Source organism: Bubalus bubalis, chromosome 10 (genome assembly GCF_019923935.1).
Source record: "Bubalus bubalis isolate 160015118507 breed Murrah chromosome 10, NDDB_SH_1, whole genome shotgun sequence".
Taxonomy (NCBI): Eukaryota; Metazoa; Chordata; class Mammalia; order Artiodactyla; family Bovidae; genus Bubalus; species Bubalus bubalis.
The window spans coordinates 8,625,464-8,644,615 of record NC_059166.1 but is presented as its reverse complement, the minus strand read 5'-3'; the positions used below and the strand labels follow the sequence as shown (position 1 = coordinate 8,644,615).

At 48.5% G+C, this 19,152-nt stretch overlaps 1 protein-coding gene across 1 annotated transcript in view; it reads left to right on the top strand.

Annotated features, from left to right (window-relative positions):
- Positions 1-771: 771 nt before the first annotated feature.
- FNDC1 (fibronectin type III domain containing 1) overlaps positions 772-19,152 on the top strand; it is a 112,361-nt gene continuing 93,980 nt past the window's right edge. Inside the window, exon 1 of the mRNA XM_006051257.4 lies at positions 772-1,071. Coding sequence (XP_006051319.3) covers positions 960-1,071 — 112 coding nt within the window. The 5' untranslated portion in view covers positions 772-959. The remainder of the gene's footprint in view (positions 1,072-19,152) is intronic.

Sequence of the window (19,152 nt, the reverse complement as noted above, 5' to 3'; positions counted from 1 at the left end):
CGGAAGGACACAGGCCTGGGGGCCGTCACAGTGGAGGGCTACCTCGACCTCAGGTTGTGAGCTGCAGCCCCATCAGGACCGCCAGGAGGCTGCTGGCGACCCCGGCGCCTGGGCGCGGAGCGAGGACCGGTCGGCTGCAGGCGTCCGGGTAGCCTCCAGGGGCGCTCCCAGTCAGCTTCCAGGCGGGGAGCTGACCACAGACAGGTGGAAATCAGGATGGGGAACCCTAAGCCGTGTTATCATCATAGAGATCGGAGTCTGCGAGAATAGGCAAGCGCTCCGCCTTTCTTTGCGCGTTTACAGAACACTTCCTTTGAACCCAGTTCACCGGCTCCGCACAAGACAGCCGGGAGCAGCGGTGTCCAAGGACACGAAACCCCCTTTCTAACGCAGGGTGTGGGGAAGGCGGGGGTGAGCCGCAGGGGCGACCGCCGCGTGCTGATCGAGGTGAAGGAGCCTGGCCAGGGTCCCCACCGGGGACGCCAAAGATCTTTATTTAAGGTGACAGAGGGCACACCTGGGCTTGGCGACGACTGGACGTGACGGGCCCTTTCTTGAGCCAGCAAGCCAGAGAAGATTAGACACCCGGGGCGCCCCCCAGTCCCGCGTTTTCAGACCCGCCCAGCGGTTTTCCGCCGCTCTCGGGCACCCGGAGCCCCGGCCCCGCGCCCCGCCCGCCTCGGGCCCCCACCCCCGCCGCCCTCGCGCCGGCAGGGGGAGCCCGCGCGCGGCTAAAAGGCGCGGCCGGCGGCCGGCGGCCTCAGTGCGGAGCGCGGCGGCCGGGGCGCGGGGCCGGGAGCTCTCGGCGCGGGGCCAGGGGCGCGCGGGCGCGGCGCAGAGCGCTCAGACGCATACCGACGGCGGGGACCCGACGGCACCCCCTCCGCACTCCCGGACTCTCGCCCAGCGCCTGCCCGCCCGCCGCCTGGCCCAGTCGGCCGCGCACCCCGGGGCTCGCGATGGCCCCCGAGGTCCGGGCTTCCCATCGCGCGCGGCGCCCGCTGCCCTGGGCGGCGCTGCTGCTCCTAGCTGCGCTGCTGCCCGTCGTCTCTCCGGCGGGGGCTGCTCCAGGTACGCGCAGTCCCGGGCTCAGGCGCCGGGCTCTTTGCGCCTCTCTGTCCACTTTCCGTGCGCCCCTCGACCGCCTGTCGCTCCGGGCACCGCCGCCCTCCCTGCTCTGTACTGGCTGCATGTCGGGTCCCTAACCTGTGCGTCCTCATCGTTCGCGAGTCCCGGCGTGGAGGGGCGACTGGGGACGAGGGGGTCCCGGTATTCGGTGCCTCGCGCGCGGGAGGCGAGCGCAGGGACACGGTTAGCCTCAGGGGACCTCAGTTTCCTCGGTTTCAATTTTGCCGTCGAATGCCCGGAATCGGACATCCCAGGAACATTCAGGCAAAGAAAAGCCTGGAAAAAAAAAAGTGGGGGGCGCGGGAGGAAAAGAAAAGTGACCTTTCGGCGCTGCGGTGGGAGTGAGGGCGATGCTTTCCTTCGCCCAGAATTCCCCCCCGGGGGCATCCTTCTTTTCCTCCTGTTCACCTGCCCGGAGGCACGGATGTCTGGTGTGTGGTGGACGGTTCCCGGGACACCAGAGGGAGGCGGACAGGCAGGACACGTCCACGAGCGCGCGGGGAGAGCCGTGAGCCGCCGCGGGGCGGTCGGGTACCTCGGTGCCCAAGAAGAAGCCCGACTCTTAGGGTGCATCTTGGTGGGAACTTTGGAGCTGGGAGAGGACTTCTGTCTGGAGAGGAGAGAGGGGAAGCCGGGAGTCGATTAGGGAGGACCTCACCCTTACCCTAAGGCCGAGGCTGGGCACGGGGTGGATGCTTTCCTCGGGGGCTGAAAGGTGAGCAACTGCTTTTCCGAAAATGCAAGCGCGCTGTGTTCACATTTCTCGTAGGTTTCCTGCAGAGACAGAGACAAGGGTTTTCATCCCCAAGCCGTTGGTGGCCTTTGTTTCCACCTCCTGTGCAGGCATTTTCACACGACAGTGTGTGGATTTTATTTATGTCATCGGTTTGTAGGAATCCAAGAAATGGACATTTTTGTTGATACTGTTCACTCCCAGCTGGGTTATAAAAAATTCAGACGCGATTCCAAGGAGGGCTACTTGCTTTGTGAGACTATTTCGGGTCTCGATTGCCCTCTTACTACAAGTGAAAGGGGGAAAGGGCCACACTGCTCGGTGACTCTTTTTGGTGGGTGCCTCATGTGTAACGCTTGCTTCAGGATTATGCCAAGTGCTGAGATGCCACTTGTTCATAAAAGGCTGTTCCAGCTCTGGGTTCTTTCCGCTCTGTTAGCTACTACTAGGAAAGCATTGTCTGAATATTTTTTATAGTATTTTTATCAATAATAAGACTTTTAAAACCTTTCAACCCCCCCCCCCCACAACCCATGGCTTTTTTTCCCCCTCTAAATTAAAATTCTCTGAATGTTGAGAAAGTTTTTGTATCTTAAAGCAGACTGAAACTGGAGCCGGTGCCATGCCAGCATTTTACAGCCTTGGACCTGCTAGACTGCCCTGCCACCTGCTTGATGGGTTACGTTTGAGTGGGTCTGAGGTCTGGGTGGCTTGCGATTGCTCCCGGGACCCAGCTGTGTTCCGTGCTGCTCTTCTCTCGCCTTCTGCTCTGTAAATCACAGAGCTGTGGAATGTTGGAGCTGGAACACTTGCTGGCACTTCTCTCTACTGTGTTGACGTGGGATTTGCAGGAAAATGATGACCAGACTAGAAGCAGACAAAGGAGGACAAGCATATTTTGAAATGCACATCCACTGCCTTTAAATGACAGAAAGAAAGGAACAGATGTAAACTGCTGAGAGCTCCCCCATGCTGGGGAAGAAATCGGGGTCACAAAATGTATTTCATCTGCTTCTCCGGAAGGCTTCCTGTCTGTCTTGCTGTGATAGCTACAGTCCCTGCCCCAGACTTGTACTCTGGGTGTTATAGCAGGGCTGTGGACACACTGCTTCCTCTTTGGCTCAACCGATGCACGGGCTTAGCAAGCTTCTTGAGTCAGAGCCTCTCCTAGTCCCCAGACCTTTGGGACCAGAATCCCTGTAATGAAATCCCCCAGAGACAGATTCCTAGTGGTGGACCCACCACAGCTCAGAGGAATTTTCTTTAAAGCAGAGATGATTTGCAGGGCATGCTGAAGACCTAAATAAACCCTTCATCTTCATGGTCAATTAAAATGTAAAACGAAATAAGCAAGTGATGCCTTTCACCTCTCCATCCTCCCTACAATAAAATACAACCCAACCATTAAAATTATGATTGCACTTGTCAGTCTGATAAGACAGTTTTCTAGAAACCATATAAGAACACACACACACACACGCTGTCATATATTTATAATGGTTATCTTAGGATGGTTTGGGGTGATTTATTTTTCTTTAAAGCTTGAAGACTCTTTCAGGGAATCCTCAAGGTCAAAGCAATTTTCAAAGTAATACTAAGATACTATTTGCCTTTTTCACAGTGTTAGTATCTGTGGAGACAGTACAAAAGTTTAGTGGGAAAACTGGTGGTGCTTTAGGGTGAATCTTGGCATTGGTGCCCTCATGAACTCAGGCTCATTGTATCTTTCAGACTTTTGAAGAAAGGATATGCTAGTTTCAATGAAGAATGTCCTTGGTGCAAGAGTAAAAGTGATAGATTTTACCAAATCTCTACCCTTGTATGCCTGTCTTTTTAATATGCTGTGTGAAGAAATGGGAAAGGCATGATTAGTACTTCTTCTGACAGCCCATGTTCATCAGTGAAGTGGAAGTGTTAGTCGCTCAGTCATGTCTGACTCTTTTCGACCCCATGGACTGTAGCCTGCCAGGCTCCTCTGCCCACGGGGTTTTCCAGGCTACCCAAGGAGTGGGTAGCCATTCCCTTCTCCAGGGGATCTTCCCGACCAGGGATCGCACCCATATCTCCTGCACTACAGGTGGATTCTTTACTGTCTGAGCTACCAGGGGAGTTCTTTGGTAATTGTGCAGGAAAGCAGTTGTGTGATGGTGTGAGGTGTGAGCTGAACTAGCTGCTTTTTTTCCATGGAACACCACCTTAACTAGAAAGAACGGCTGTGAACAAGTCAGTTATTTTGACTTGGGTATTTGGCAGGCATCTCAAAAAATGAGCAAAGGTGGGCTGCTGCTTCTGGTAGAATAACTGCTTGCCAGTGAGAAAATTTGAGCTGTCAAGTGAAAAGTAGAATTTTGCCAAGTCACCGCCAACATCCTAAGCTTGAATGTGTCCCACTATTTAGACAATTTTCTAACAAGATAGCTGGTGATATAAATGATTTTGGAATACTGTGTTATAAAGTGTATCAACGTTTAGATGCTCTGCACAGCCAAGTGAGCTGGTAAATCCAGGTGACTGCTGCACGGTGCTACGAAAACTTGCCTGGCTAAAAGATCCATCGAAGTTCAAAATCCCCCAGTGGATTTTTAATGTGACAAAATGTGAGAAATTCTTTATATGGTTTCAGATTGTACACTGTAGGTAACCTTTAAGGAACTACTACTTGATGAGTTTTGGTGTAGTATCAAAGACTTTCCAAAATTATCTGTAAGGCTATTGAAATACTTTTCCAATATCTGTACGAGGCCTGATGTTTTTGGGGGACTCCAGCGAAAACAATATACTGCAATAGGTCACAACTGGATAGGAGATCCTTCTGTCCTCCATGAAAGAGACTTGCCAAAATGCCCAAAATGCCATTCTTCTCATTATTTCTTTTTTATTTTGGAAAACAGTTTATTATAAAATCCAGTTTGTTATGACGGCTTGTAATGGTTTACTATTGCTATTTCAACATGAATCAATTGGTATGTAGATTAACCTCTTCCAAGACTTAATTTCTAGTAAGTAGACATAAACATAACCTCTGTGAGATCCTCATTAATTTAAGCATAGAAAGCAATCTGAGAACAGACGTTTGATGAAAACTGGTGTATAGAAAGGAAGTAGGTTCAAATCAAGGTGCGTGGGTTTGTCTCCACGCTATCGCCCTTCACCTCCCTTGTGACCTCAGGCCCGTTAGTCAGTCCCCATTAGACCAAGTAAATGGAAAGATTCCTTCTGCCCCTAGAAGCCCTCATAGGCTTTCCTGTGGCCCAGACTTTATGCAGCTCTTAGGGTTTCCCTCCTCCTTCTGTCCTCTGAAAGGAGGGGGTGAGCTCCCCCTCTCTTTTTATCTTGTGCATTGGACTCCCTCTCCTCAGATGAAAAAACTATTTGTTTTTTGTCAACTGAGCACAGAATTCATTAGTAGTGTTTAGAGGTTGTGATAGAATTGCAGAGCGATAACTTGTGTCCCTGGAAAGTTATCACCGGTAAGCCCCAGGATACCATCTTACCAAGATCATCCCTAGCTCTGTTTAAGACCTAAGGGCCTGTTCCCCCAAAACTGGCCTGGTTGGGGATGAGGAGTGGAGGGGTGTATTAGTTTCCTTTTGCTGTTGTAACAAGTTACCGCAAACTTAGTGGCTTTAAATAACACACATTTGTTTTAGTTCTGGAGGTTAGAAGTCTGAAATGGGCCTCACTGGGCTAAAATCAAGGGTCGTGTTCCTTCTCGGTGCTTGAGGGAAAATGCATTTCTCACCCTCTCCAGCTTCTAGAGGTGCTGACATCCTCAGCTGGTGGCCTCTCCAGCAATGACCTCACTCTGCTTGCATCCACGCATCACCTTCTCTGACCTTCCTTCTCCCTCTTTCGCTCATAAGGACCCTTGTGATTACATTGGATGGTCCTTAACTTAATCACATGTGCAAAGTTGATTTTGCTGTGTGAGGTCATGCATTCACAGGTTCTGGGGATTAGGACATGCACATTTTGGGGGGGGCATTATTCTGCTACTGCATGGAGTGAGAGTGGGGGGAGGTGATTAGAGGCAGAGATGTCAGGAAAGTCCATGACTTTGTTGATAAGAAGCAGATCCTTTTTACTGGTCCCTTTGGAATTTGGGAGTTTCTTGAGTTACAATAAAACTTCTTATCAGAAGGTTTCATTTCAGTTAGAAAATATGGGGGTCAGTATTTAAATATATAAAGATAAAGAAAAGAATATATATGTATATGTAATCAGATGTTTAGGCCATAGAATATTTATGTTAGGATACACCTGAAATTGAAAACTTGGCTGCCTTTGGGGAGGACTGGGTAACTGGGGGGTAGGGATGGATATTTCATTATTTTAGTAGACAACGTTAGAGCATTTGGAATCAGGGAGATACTGGTTAAACACATGGCCAACATCCTTTTTTCCTTCTAAGATGTTATACTTGTCTTTCCCTTTTTTTTAATCTTTTATTTTTTATACATATTTTTAATTTTTTCTATATATATTTTTCTATATATTTTTTATCCTTGTTTTAGTTACAAAGAAGGTGGATTTAATTTAATTTGGGGGAATTGTGTTACTATTATCATCTTAATAAGGAAAGTTCTCCAGGATGGATCAGATGGTTAAAATTTAGAAATTTTGAATAAGGAATTTTTGTGGCCCTGAGTATTAGGTGACATCATGTGGAAGACATTTTTTTCCTCCCAGTTTCTTCCCTTTTCGGCTCCCGGCCTGGCGCGCGGCAGTGTTTGCGGCCCACGGCCCTTAGAGGGCGCTCCGGGCCTTCCCGCCGCGCGGCGCTGCCCGCGGGCCCCTCGCTTTGCGGCCCCAGTGGTTGGGGGGCTTTACAGAACACACGTTCAGTTACTTGCTTTGGTTTTCCCTTAGTGTTTCGCCTTTTTTTTTTTTTTTTTTTTTTCTTTTCTGCTACTCACTGGAGCTTCCTTCAGATATTAAGCTGGGAAGGACACATCACTCATTGTGATGCCTGCAAGTTATCAATTTTCACCTGACTGCTGGTGAGAAAGAACTTGAAGCCTACACCTAAAGCTGAGGTCAGCAGCCCTTTTTAGCTGCTGGGGTACCCCTGGAATCTGCGGGTTTCAGCCAGAGCCGCAGCAGCTGGAGGATGGGTGAGGACCGGGGATCCCGTGGGGTGGTGCTTGCCTTCTGGGTGCTGGAGGTCATTTTTGAGTGAGTTTTAATGAAACTGTCTCTCTCAATATCCACCCCGCTCCATGCTCTGTGGATTCTTTTTGTATTCAGGGACACTGATACAAATCCTAAGATGGGTTTAATAAGTGCCCCGAAATAACTCAGTTCAGTTCAGTTCAGTCACTCAGTCGTGTCCAACTCTTTGCGATCCCATGGACCACAGCCCGCCAGGCCTCCCTATCCATCATCAACTCCCGGAGTTCACTCAAACTCATGTCCATTGAGTCAGTGATGCCATCCAGCCATCTCATCCTCTGTTGTCCCCTTCTCCTCCTGCCTTCAATCTTTCTCAGCATCAGGGTCTTTTCCATGAGTCGGTTCTTTGCATCAGGTGGCCAAAGTATCAGAATTTCAGCTTCAGCATCAGTCCTTCCAATGAATTTTCAGGACTGATTTCCTTTAGGATGGACTGGTTGGATCTCCTTGCAGTCCAAGGGACTCTCAAGAGTCTTCTCCAACACCATAGTTCAAAAGCATCAATTCTTTGGCACTCAGCTTTCTTTATAGTCCAACTCTCACATCCATACATGACTACTGGAAACACCGTAGCTTTCACTAGACAGACTTTTGTTGGCAAAGTAATGTCTCTACTTTTAAAGATGCATTTTAGGGTTAGAAGGTCGATTTAAGTGGCCAGATGGTTGGTCCCAGCCAGCAAATGTGGATTGCGGATGCACCTGTGTGGCTTGTGGGAAAAGGGTGGACAGTGGGTCCCTGCGCCCCTATGCTGTGGCTGGAACCAGTTAGCATCATGATAAGCAATCCGAGCAGCTGTGCAACCACGGCTCCTAATTTGAGATGACTCCGCATTTGTCTGCCCATGCAGTCCCACCAACACTCACCACAGCTGGACTTTCCAGGGCTGGGCAGGGCCAAAGAGGTCGGAGAGCTGAGGGGGCACGTGTGGTCTCCTGGGAGCTTAGAGGAACAACCCCAGCCCAGGCCAGGTCAGGCGAGGGTGGCCGGGGCACGCGGGCCCCGCGAGCTGCCGTCTGAACCAGGCCAGGGCGCCTGTTAACACCGACAGGTTTTCTGGGGCAACAGAGGGGAAAGCGGCCAGCACCATCTCCTGAGGGCAGTACCACCTCATCCTCGTAGAGTTTTATAAAAATAAAATCCTCTGCTAAGAAGGCTCAGCCTGTCCGCACTGGCGATGGCCTGGTTGTGTGGTTGTCACCCACGGCTTCCACCTAGCAGGTGGAGAGCAGAGGTGAGGCTGTCCCACTGAAGCTGGGGCGGGGGTGGGTGGGTGCAGGGTGGGGGTGTGGGGGTGAAGGGGGGGGGGGGCTTATTGTGCTTGCTGTGGGTCAGTTTAAAGAAAGCTTTAAGGGATTGTTGCCCTAGACAAAAATGTTAGGGCTGAACAGGACTGTACCCGGTGTCACCAGTGGGTGGTCAGTTTAGGGGGTGACTGTCAGTTCAGAGTTTGCATGCTCATGCCTAAGGACTTTCCATCCTTATCTATCTGTAAGTGCTACTCTTGTTCCATCTTGTTCATGTGTTCCATCTGCAGAATGTTTTAAAGGGAGATAACCTATTATTCTTAATAAATCTTATGAAGTCACATTTTTCTCACAATCTACTTCTTGTTCACTCATAGTGTATAATTAAAACAAGCTGTGAGTTTCACCTATATTTCATAAACTCGTATCTTACGTGCAATCTATGCTTACTGCTTCCTTCTGTTTGTTTTTCTTGTGCTTTATGGCAGATTACAATAGGGCTTTGGACGACATTATAGGTGTAAAAGATTTTTTTTTTAATGGTTTTTAGAAGTTTTTATTTTCAGGGAGTTGTAGATTCTCTTTGCAATTGTAAGAAGTGATGCAGAGAGCCGGTGACCATCCCCCGTTTCTCCCCCAGGTGACATCTTGCAGGGCCGCAGCGCACTGCCCTGGGTGGGCAGCTGACGTTGGTGCCATGTGTCGACTTTATCCAGCACGCCCCAGCGTCATGTGCTTTTCTCTGTGTGTGTGTGTGTGTGTGTGTGTGTGTGTGTAATTTCACCACACGTGTAGCCTGTGCAACCACCACAGTCGAGATACAGAACGGTCCATCAGAAGGACCCCTCCCACTCCTCTTTGGCAGCCATGCCCACCTCCCTTCTTCCCCCTCTTCTTGGCAACCCCCAATCCATTCTCCATCTTTGTAATTTTGTCATTTCAAGAATGTCATATCAGGGACTTTCCTGACAGTCCAGTGATGAAGGCTCCATGCTTCCACTGCAGGGAGTTCCAGAGGGCGTCTAATCCCTTGTTGGGGAACTTAGATCCCTAACTGTGTGCATACTGTGTGGCATGGCCAAAAAAAAAAAGAAGTCACATCATATCAATGGACTTGTATACATAACCTTTTGAAATTGGCGAAAGCCTGTTTTTAAAAAGTATATGTTGGCTCTTTCTGCTTGAGATCACAGCAGTTAGTTTGCTCATATTTTCTGTGTGTACTTGGATACTCCGGTGAGGAATCTGGCGTGGCGGGGAAGGGCCACACCCACCCTGGTACCCGGATTACTGCAGTGGCCTTCTCACTGGTTCCCCGGCTTCTGCCCTCTTCCCCTACACTCCGTTTTCAACCCCTCCAGCACCGTGGTTCTCATGATGCATGAAGTCACATAACCTTCTGTCTCTCTCAGACAGAAAACCAATCCCAAGCAAGTTTTTGAGGCTGCACATAATCATCCTCCACAGCAGGCCTTCCCTCACCTTCAGCATCCATCCCTGAGCTTCCTTGCTGGCTCCTTGTGTGCTGGGTACCTCCCAGCCCCAGGGCCTTTGCACTTGCTGTTCCACTGGCCTGAACAACTGTCCATAAACACATACGGGACATCCCTCATTGTCTTCAGGTTCTTTATGGGATATCATCTTCTCATGAGGTCTCACCTGACCATGCCCCACCATTTAACAGTGTAATCCTACCCCTACCCTGCACCGCTTCTTATCCCAGCTTTATTTTTCTCCATAACCTCTGTCTGTACCTGAGAGTGTGTGTATTTCACGTGTGTGGCGGTAATTGCCTGTCTTCCTCCTCTGGAACCAAAGCTCCGTGATCATATGATGTTAGGTCAGTTTTGTTCACTGAAGTCTCCCCATTGCCTGGAATGCTGTCTGGAAATAGGGGTGCTTAGTGAATATTCACTGAATGATCGGGTGTGCTTTCTTTGGCAGTAATTACATATGATATTTGTTGTTTATTGTTCAGTCGCTAAGTCTTGTCCGACTCTGCGACCCCATGACTCCATGGGGTCATGCAGATCTGAGATCTGCAGCACATCTGGCTTCCCTGTCCTTCACCATCTCCTGTACTTTGCTCAAACTCATATGCTGGTGATGCCATCCAACCATCTCATCCTCTGTCACCCTCTTCTCCTCCTGCCTTCAGTCTTTCCCAACATCAGGGTCTTTTACATGGTAGGTATACTCATTTCCTAGTCCTTCCAGTGAATATGCAGGATTGATTTCCTTTAGGATAGACTGGTTTGATCTCCTTGCCATCTAAGGGACTCTCAGGAGTCTTCTCCAACACCACAGTTCGAAAGCATCAGTTCTTCGGTGCTCAGCCTTCTTTATAGTCCAACTCTCACATCCATACAGCACTACTGGGAAAACCATGGCTTTGACTCTATGGACCTTTGTCAGCAAAATGGTGTCTCTGCTTTTTAATATGCTGTCTAGATTGGTCATAGCTTTTCTTCCAAGGAGCAAGTGTCTTTGAATTCCGTGGCTGCAGTTACCATCTGCAGTGATTTTGGAGCCCAAGAAAATAAAGTCTGTCACTGCTTCTGCTTTTTGCGTGTGTTGACCTGACGCCAGCTTGGTGTGTAGGCTGGTGGGTGTGGGGCAGGTGTGTGCATCCCTCTCACCTGAACCAGTGGGTTTTGAGGCGTGTTGGCTTGTGTTGGAAGTCCCACCTGTGGTGAGAGTGAAGAACTTTATTTACATGGTTGTTGTTTAGTCACTAAGTGGTGCCCAACTCTTTGCGACCCCATGGACTGCAGCACACCAGGCCTCCCTGTCTTTCACCATCTCCTGGAGCTTGCTCAAACTCATGTCTATTGATTTGGTGATGGCATCCAACCATCTCATCCTCTGTCATCCCCTTCTCCTCCTGCCTTCAGTCTTTCCTGGCATCAGGGTCTTTTACATGGTAGATACACTCATTTCCCAGGGCTGCCAGGACAAGGGGCCACAATCTGCATGGCCCTTTAAACAGCAGAAGTTTATTCTTCCATAGGTCTGGAGAGTAGAAATCTGAGATCTGCAGGGCAAGGTGGTACTCTTTCTGAAGGCTCTAGGGAAGAATCCTTCCTTTCCTTAGCTTCTGGAGATTTCCAAAATCCTTGGTGTTTCCTGGCTTGTGGACGCATCACTCCATCTGTCTCTCTTGTCACGTGGCATTCTCCCTGTGTGTCGTCTAATGAGGATATTAGTCATATGGAATCAAGGCCAACCCTAGTCAAGCATGATTTCACCTTAATGTGATCACATCTGGAAAAACCTGTTTCTAAATCCCATCCACAGGTCCTGGGTGTTAGGACCCAACGTATCTTTCTGGAGAACACAGTTCAACCCACGACATGTGGTATGCCTACATACCAACACGATTCCTTTTCAGTAGGTGAAAGAATTCACACAGCCTCCAGCACTGGCCTGGAGCTGAGATGTGGGCAGACACGAGTCACTGTGTTGCATTGTGTGCTGAACTGTCAACCCAGAGCTTCAAACACCTACACACATTCAGTGAGCTGCATTCATAGATCCAGCCTGGCTACAGCCTTCATTCATAAAGTAAGTGATTAAATAGTTAACTCAGGGAAGTCCCCTGAGATGGAAATGGCAACCCACTCCAGTATTCTTGCATGGAGAATTCCACGGACAGAGGAGCCTGGTGGGCTACAGTCCATGGGGTCGCAAAGAATTAGACACGACGGAGTGACTTTCACTCCCTCACTCAGGTCTCCTATGGACAAGTAACTCTGCTCGGCTCTAAGGCACAGGCTATAAAGACTTATTAAAGGAGCTGGAATTGCTGTAACAATAAATAATGGCATCAAATGTGATCAGTAGCAATATAAGATCATCAAGTACTTTCTAACAGCTTCCATCTGCCAGAGAGTGTTAAGTTGTGAATGTTTTTACACTGATGTACCTAGAATTGTAAGATTGACAAGTGAGTGAAGTCACTCAGTTGTGTCGGACTCTTTGTGACCCCATGGACTACCAGGGAGCCTACCAGGCTCCTCTGTCCATGGGATTTTCCAGGCAAGGGTACTGGAGTGGGTTGCCATTTCCTTCTCCAGGGGATCTTCCCAACCCAGGTATCAAACCTGGGTCTCCTGCATTGCCGGTAGATGCTTTACCATCTGAGCCACCAGAGAAGGTTGACAAGGGGAACCCCCGAATTTGTCCGAGGACTTGGCCTGGTGGGTGCACTTCGAAGTTGATGCAGTCTGCATGATTTTTGTGTAGTAATAGTTGGGATGTGTGACTGTCTTTTATCTGGGTTGTGTTCCCTAGTGGAGATGTCTAGGTGGCAGCGTGGCTTTCCCAGCATGTCTGACTCCCTGACACTCTTTGTGTCACAGAAAGGCACCACGTTCTCTTTCTGCTGTAACCACCCCCAGCCCTGCTACTTTTAATACCATTTTCTATGGGCTTCCCCGGTGGCTCAGCTGGTAAAGAATCTGCCTGCAATGCAGGAGACCTGGGTTCAATCCCTGGGTTGGGAAGATCCCCTGGAGAAGGGAAAGGCTACCCACCCCAGTATTCTGGCCTGGAGAATTCCACGGACTGTATAGTCCATGGGGTCGAAAAGAGTTGGACACGACTGAGCGACTTTGACTTCACTTTACTACCCTACCCAACAGTTTCTTTCGATTATTTTCTAATAGACCGGGAGGGTTGAAGCATCTTCTTATGTTAAATAACTCTCAGAATCCACAAACGTACCTACGGATATCGACGCAAACCACAGTGAAAGGGAAGAGAAAAGAGGGACAGAGAATATGATGCTCCCTGCCTGAGACCTGGGCTGATCCTGTCTTAGAGTTGTCGTGACGACACTTTGACTCTAACGCCCAGGAAGGAAGACCTCTGGGAGATGAGATGCGGCTATTGTCTGAGTGTGTTGTGTGCCTCTCTTGTGTCTCAGAGATCCTGTGAGAGGTCTCTGGGGTGAGTTCCACAGGGTCCACTGATGCTCTGAAGTAGTAATGAGTTTTCGTTGCAGGGAATAACTCAGGAACATTCTGAGGGATAAAGGGCAGACTGGATGAAAATTTTAAGAGATTCAGGTCAGTCCAGTCACTCATTCGTGTCCGACTCTTTGTGACCCCATGGACTGCAGCATGCCAGGCCTCCCTGTCCATCGCCAACTCCCGGAGTTTACTCAAACTCAATGTCCATTGAGTCAGTGATGCCATCCAACCATCTCATCCTCTGTAGTCCCCTTTTCCTCCTGCCTTCAATCTTTCCCAGCATTGGGGTATTTTCAAATGAGTCAGCTCTTTGCATCAGGTGGGCAAACATTTAAGAGATTAAATGTCCTCTTAGAATTCAAGCTGTGGAGAGCACTGAGACCACACTTTGTTCTCCAGTCATCCCAGCCTGGGGAGGACTTTCTGACCCTTGATAATGTATATTGTTTGTCACACTCAACTGGTGTTTCACATCGGATGCCCTTGTTCCTCTTCTCAGATGCCAACAGGGTGCTGCCCTCAGGAGACTGAACACCTCTGTTTTTCGTGCATATCTGTGATTGCTTCTCTTGTATCCCAGGCCAGTGCCTTGGTTAGTAATCCCATGCCACCCAATCGACACATTCAGAGCTGTTTACCTTTGAAGGTGGGCTTCCCAGTTGGGTCGGTGGTAAAAAATCTGCCTGCCAGTGCAGGAGACGTGGGTTTGATCCCTGGGTTGGGAAGTTCCCCTGGAGGAGGAAATGGCAACCTGCTCCAGTGTTCTTGCCTGGAGAATCCCATGGTCCAGAGGGTCACAAAGAGTCAGACATGACTGAGCGACTGAGCATGCCAGCACCTTTGAAGGTGGGGGAACCTGCTGGGGTTTGACTGGGGAGAACCATCTAGTCATGGGAAGGATTGAAGACTATTTTAGACACATCCCTGATAGGCAGACTGAATAGGGGAAATGGGATTAGATGACCCAACTTTCCTCTCAACTCTCAAGATTTAAAAATTCTAGTAAGTACATTCTGTGAATTAATTCCCAAGAATGAGGAAGGTGAAAACCCAAGGCCCACTGATGCTCTGTGAGGAGGGAGCATTGGCCCAGAGCCCAGGTACTGGGAATCCTGCCAGGTCATTTTCTTTTGAGTTGAAATTGGTGACATCAATCCTGTGGCTCTTCTTCCTGTATCTCATATTGTTGAGTGCTTTATGATCTTCTTTCACATTTTATTCTCACATCAATCCTTTGAGGGTAGCCATAACAAAGGATGAAATTAAGTTTAATATTTGCAGAGTGAAGCTTCAGTGGCATATTTGCTTGGTTTGGGGCTTTGAATAGGGAATATATATAGTTGTGCTCAGTCATGTCTGACTCTTTGCAGCCGCATGGGCTGTAGTCTGCCAGGCTCCTCTGCCTATGGAATTTTCCAGGCAAGAATACTGGAGTGGGTTGCCATTTCCTACTCCAGGGGGTCTTCCCAACCCAGGGATTGAACCTGCATCTCTTGCATCTCTTACACTGGCAGGTGGATTCTTTACCACTAGCGCCACCTGGAAAGTACTTGAATAGGGTGGGCATGTCCTATTTACAAATGGAGAAAAATGGTCTTTTCTCTGCCTTTACTTGACACTGATGGATATTCGCTTCTTCTTGAAAATCTCTCTACCCGTGTCTGCCACGATGCAACCTGAATCCTGGTTCTCTATTTTATCACTAATATTTCAGATTTAAAACAACTTTGAGTTGTCTTTTAGGCATCAGTGTTCTTTGGGTTCCATCAGAGATGCTAAGTAGATGGTTGAATAACCCTGGTGCTTAGAGGAAAAGCCATTCAGGAACCATCAGCACATGAATGGGGTTTCCAATCCTGGGACTGGATGTACTAAATAAGAAGGTCCCGGAAGTGCACGCAGAGAAGAGAGTGGTCCAGAGTGGGGCTTGGAAGCACTTGAACATTTGAGTCCTGGCAAAGAGGGAGAAGCTGAGAAAGGAGACTGGTGATGGGGAAGAGAGACCAGGGAGCAGGGTGCCCTAGAAGGCGGGAGATTGTGGGGTTGGAGGACAGGAGAGGTGCTTTCAGGAGGAGCATCATTCATGTGGCTGGAAGAAGGGTAAGTCCAGGACCAGGAACGAGGATTCAGCAGCATGAAGTCCTCCTGACACTGACAAGAGCTCGCTCAGTGCAATGAGCTCCCGTGTCCCCGTGAATTCAGCTTCCACTGATGACTTTCAGTCTCATACCTTTGGCTCTGATTTCTCTCCAGGCCTGCATTTATTCCTGTAGCTACAGTCAGGGCTGAGAGGCAACCAGACGTAGTAGGCAGAGCGTGGTCTGTGGTTTCAGCTACGCCTGGCTGTGACTACTGTCACTTTGTAGCTGTGTGCCCTCGGCAAGTCACTCAACTCTCTAAGACTCAGTTCTTTCGTTTTTGTTTTTGGTGGTGCTGGGTCTTTGTTGTGGCATGGTGGGCTTTCTCTAGTTGCATCATGCGGGCTCCCCAGGTGGCTGAGTGGGGAAGAATCCATCTGCCAAGCAGGAGACATGGGCTTGATCCCTGAGTTGGGATTGAGGGGAGGAAATGACAACCCACTCCAGCGTTCTTGCCTGGGAGATGCCAAGGACAGAGGAGCCTGGTGGGTTACAGTCCACAGGGTTGCAAAGACTCTGACATGACTTAAGTGACTTAGCCTGTGTGTACGAACTCTTTTTAACCACATGTGGATCCCCAGTACAGAGCTCAGAATCTGACACATAGTAGGTACTCAGTAAATATCAGTTGCAGAAGTAAATGCAATGGCTGGCCTCAGTGGGCATGTAACACGTGTTCCTTGCCTTTCTCCTCCTTTACTGCTGACTCTAGCTTTCCCTTTTCACCAATGGTCCCGCTGCAGTGCTTGAACTGTTTGCTTATTGGCTGTGTTGCGAATGTTTGCATCTCCACTGCTAGTTTATTTCCCTCTAAACCCATTCATAACCAGTAAGCTATTATGTGAAATATTAAAAGATTTTAAATGTGAAAATATATTTTAAAAAGTGATTATCCTCAGCCATCTGGGTTGTCACTGGATCTGTATGGCTGGCTTCCGGTCCTGTCAGCCTTGGTCACCCTGTTTTATACCTTCCTCTCCATAGCATTTTCTTGGCCTCTCTTCTAAGGGTGTTTTTTAGGGAGCTCTGAGTAAGATGAGTGGTGATTTTAGCGACAGTAATGCCCAAGTAGTTAACATAGTTAGACAATGACTTTCGTATTTTGGGACAAGGAATGAATTTTCAAGGAGTTTTTTTTGGCTGGTGTGTCAAGCAGTTCATAGTAGGCTGGATTTAAGCTGGACCAGCAAACAATGATTATTCTTTAAGAAACTATTTCTCAGCCGCGAACTGAATTTGAAGAATGTGCAAAAGATCCCACAAAAACCCGAGAAGGACTGGTTTCTGGGTTTCTGCTGCTGGTCAAGAGCAGGCAGGAGTCCTGTATTCTCTTCTCTTACTTAGGCATTTTCTTTTCAGGGTCCTTTGTTTTCTTATGGTTGTCATAAATAAGTGTATCTATGGAATTCCTCCAATTTAATTTCCCTAAACCTTTCTGGGGGCTTCCCTGGTGGCTCAGTGGTAAAGAATCCACCAACAATGCAGAGGACACTGGTTCCAGAGGTCAGTTCGATCCCTGGGTCAGGAAGATCCTCTAGAGAAGGAAATGGCAATCCACTCCAGTATTCTTGCCTGAGAAATCCCATGGTCAGAGGAGCCTGGCGGGCGACAGTCCACAGGGTCACAAAGAGTCGGATACGACTGAGCGACTAAACTTTTACTTTCATTACACATACGGCATCGTCCCTGTAAGGGGACATGACTGAGCAACTAAACTACCACCATCAAACCATTCTGGAAAGTTGGTGGTTTCGATGGGGAAAAATTCTTGTTTTTGTCTTGAAACAGTAGCTTTTGCTTACATTGCTTCCTGAATAAAATGGCCAAGGGCTGTAAAACCTTAACTACTAATGATCAAGTTCTTCCAGCTCTGCTGGTTCAGTTCACTCTAATTTCTGGTTGCATCAGTGTCTTTACTCAAGTCGGTGGCATACTGACAAATAAAGCATTGACATTGTCAAAATCAAATTCCTGGAGTGGATCCCTTAAAAACAACAAACAGGAAGAAATTAAAGTGAAAACAAAGAAGTTTTCATTTAGAAATTAAGAGAAAAAAGTGACTTGTTTTTATGGACCCAGATAGGATGTTATCAAGGAGCAATGAATCGGGCTGCTAATAACATGATATCTGGTGAGCAGTGGCTAAACAGGTTAAGGAATCGTTTATCTTACTCACCAATAAACTCAGGGGCAGAGAGGCTCACAGGGACCCAGTATTTTCACTCTGCCACTGCAGGCCAGGTCGTCATTCTCAGACTTGTCACTTGATTGATGCCGTAAGACGGCTGCTGCATCTCCAGGTATCTCCAGGTATTGACATCCCAAGGCGGGATTAATGGAGGAAGATACAGAAGGCTAAAGCACATGACAGCAGGTCTTGACCCTTTTTTTTTCTTAATGCTTTCCTGGAAGTGGCAGCAGTAACTTCCTCTTAAGTGTCATTGCCTGGAGTTGACCACGTGGCCACCCCTGGCCACAAGGGAAGCTGAAGGGTCATGAATATTTTGTACCCTCGCCTCTGCTGTAGAAGATGGTGAGAGAGGAAGAAGAAGCTGGGCATGGCTCCTTGGTACCCAACCCACAATGTCTGGGCAGCAGTTTCTGAATTCAGTGCAGACTGCTAAACTGTTCTTAATTAGCTGGGAAACTTGGCTTGCCTGGGACTAGTAAAAAATTCAACTTAAAACATCTCAGAAAACATCTTGAGGGCAAAGGCAGATTCATTTTAAGAGTGTCCATTGGGCTTGAGTATATGACTTTAGCTTTGCCACTTGCTGTTTGTCTTGAAGCAGACTTCTTTGCTGCTTCACTTTTTTTGTGTTTTTCTGCTCTGTTGATATTCCCCAAGGTGGTAGTGGAGCTGGCGGAGGGGGAGAAAGAAAGAAGATAATGGAGGGGAATAAAATGAGGTTAAACTAGATTAGCAAAATATTCTCGCTTTCTCTCATCACCCCAGTTTTCCTCCAAATACAAACAACCAAGAATCTAGAACATTCTAAGCAAACTTTGTCCACTGGGAGCTGTTAACTGTTGAGGTGATGAGAGAGTGCTTGAATGACAGCCCTTGTTTACCAGCATCAGAGGACTGGGGCTGCATCAAGGGTGCAAGTGGCCTTGGGTGGGAGGTTGGGGACCAAGGAGAGCCCTGCCAGTGTGACATCGGGCTCTTGCCCTGAGAAGTCCTCAAGTGCCCACACTGGCAGCCTCGAGCACAACCAGCTTGCATTCAGCCCCCCAGGGGAATAGTTTCCCAAAGCCGAGTGTGAGGATCTGCTCTGTCCATGACACAAGGCCTCCTGAAGCTGGTCCAGCGTGGAGGACATTTGCACAGGGATGGATGCCCTTGGCACTGACCGTCCAGAGGGGATGGAAAAGGACATAGACAAACTCTGACTTAAGGATTAGTCAGTGACTTGAATTTTGAGATTTGGAGGCTTCACTATTTGGCTTCTTTGAGCTGATGGAGAAAAAATGTGATTCACAATTGTATGCAGTGACCATCTCATGCCCTTATAAGCACAGTGGCATGTATGCATGTGAGTTTAGCCTTTTAGTCTGAATAAAACAATGCATTGTTGTTATAAAAATACTAGAAAATGCCCAAAGGGTCTGGGGTCTCAGGTTTAGCAGAGGCCACGGGTGAGATGAGTAGCAGGACGTGGCTGGCCCTCTGGTCATTAGGAAACCCGGCCGGGGGCTTCAGACACACACAAGAGTTATCTGGGTTATTTGGAATCTCCTAGCTTCTCCGTCTACACCCT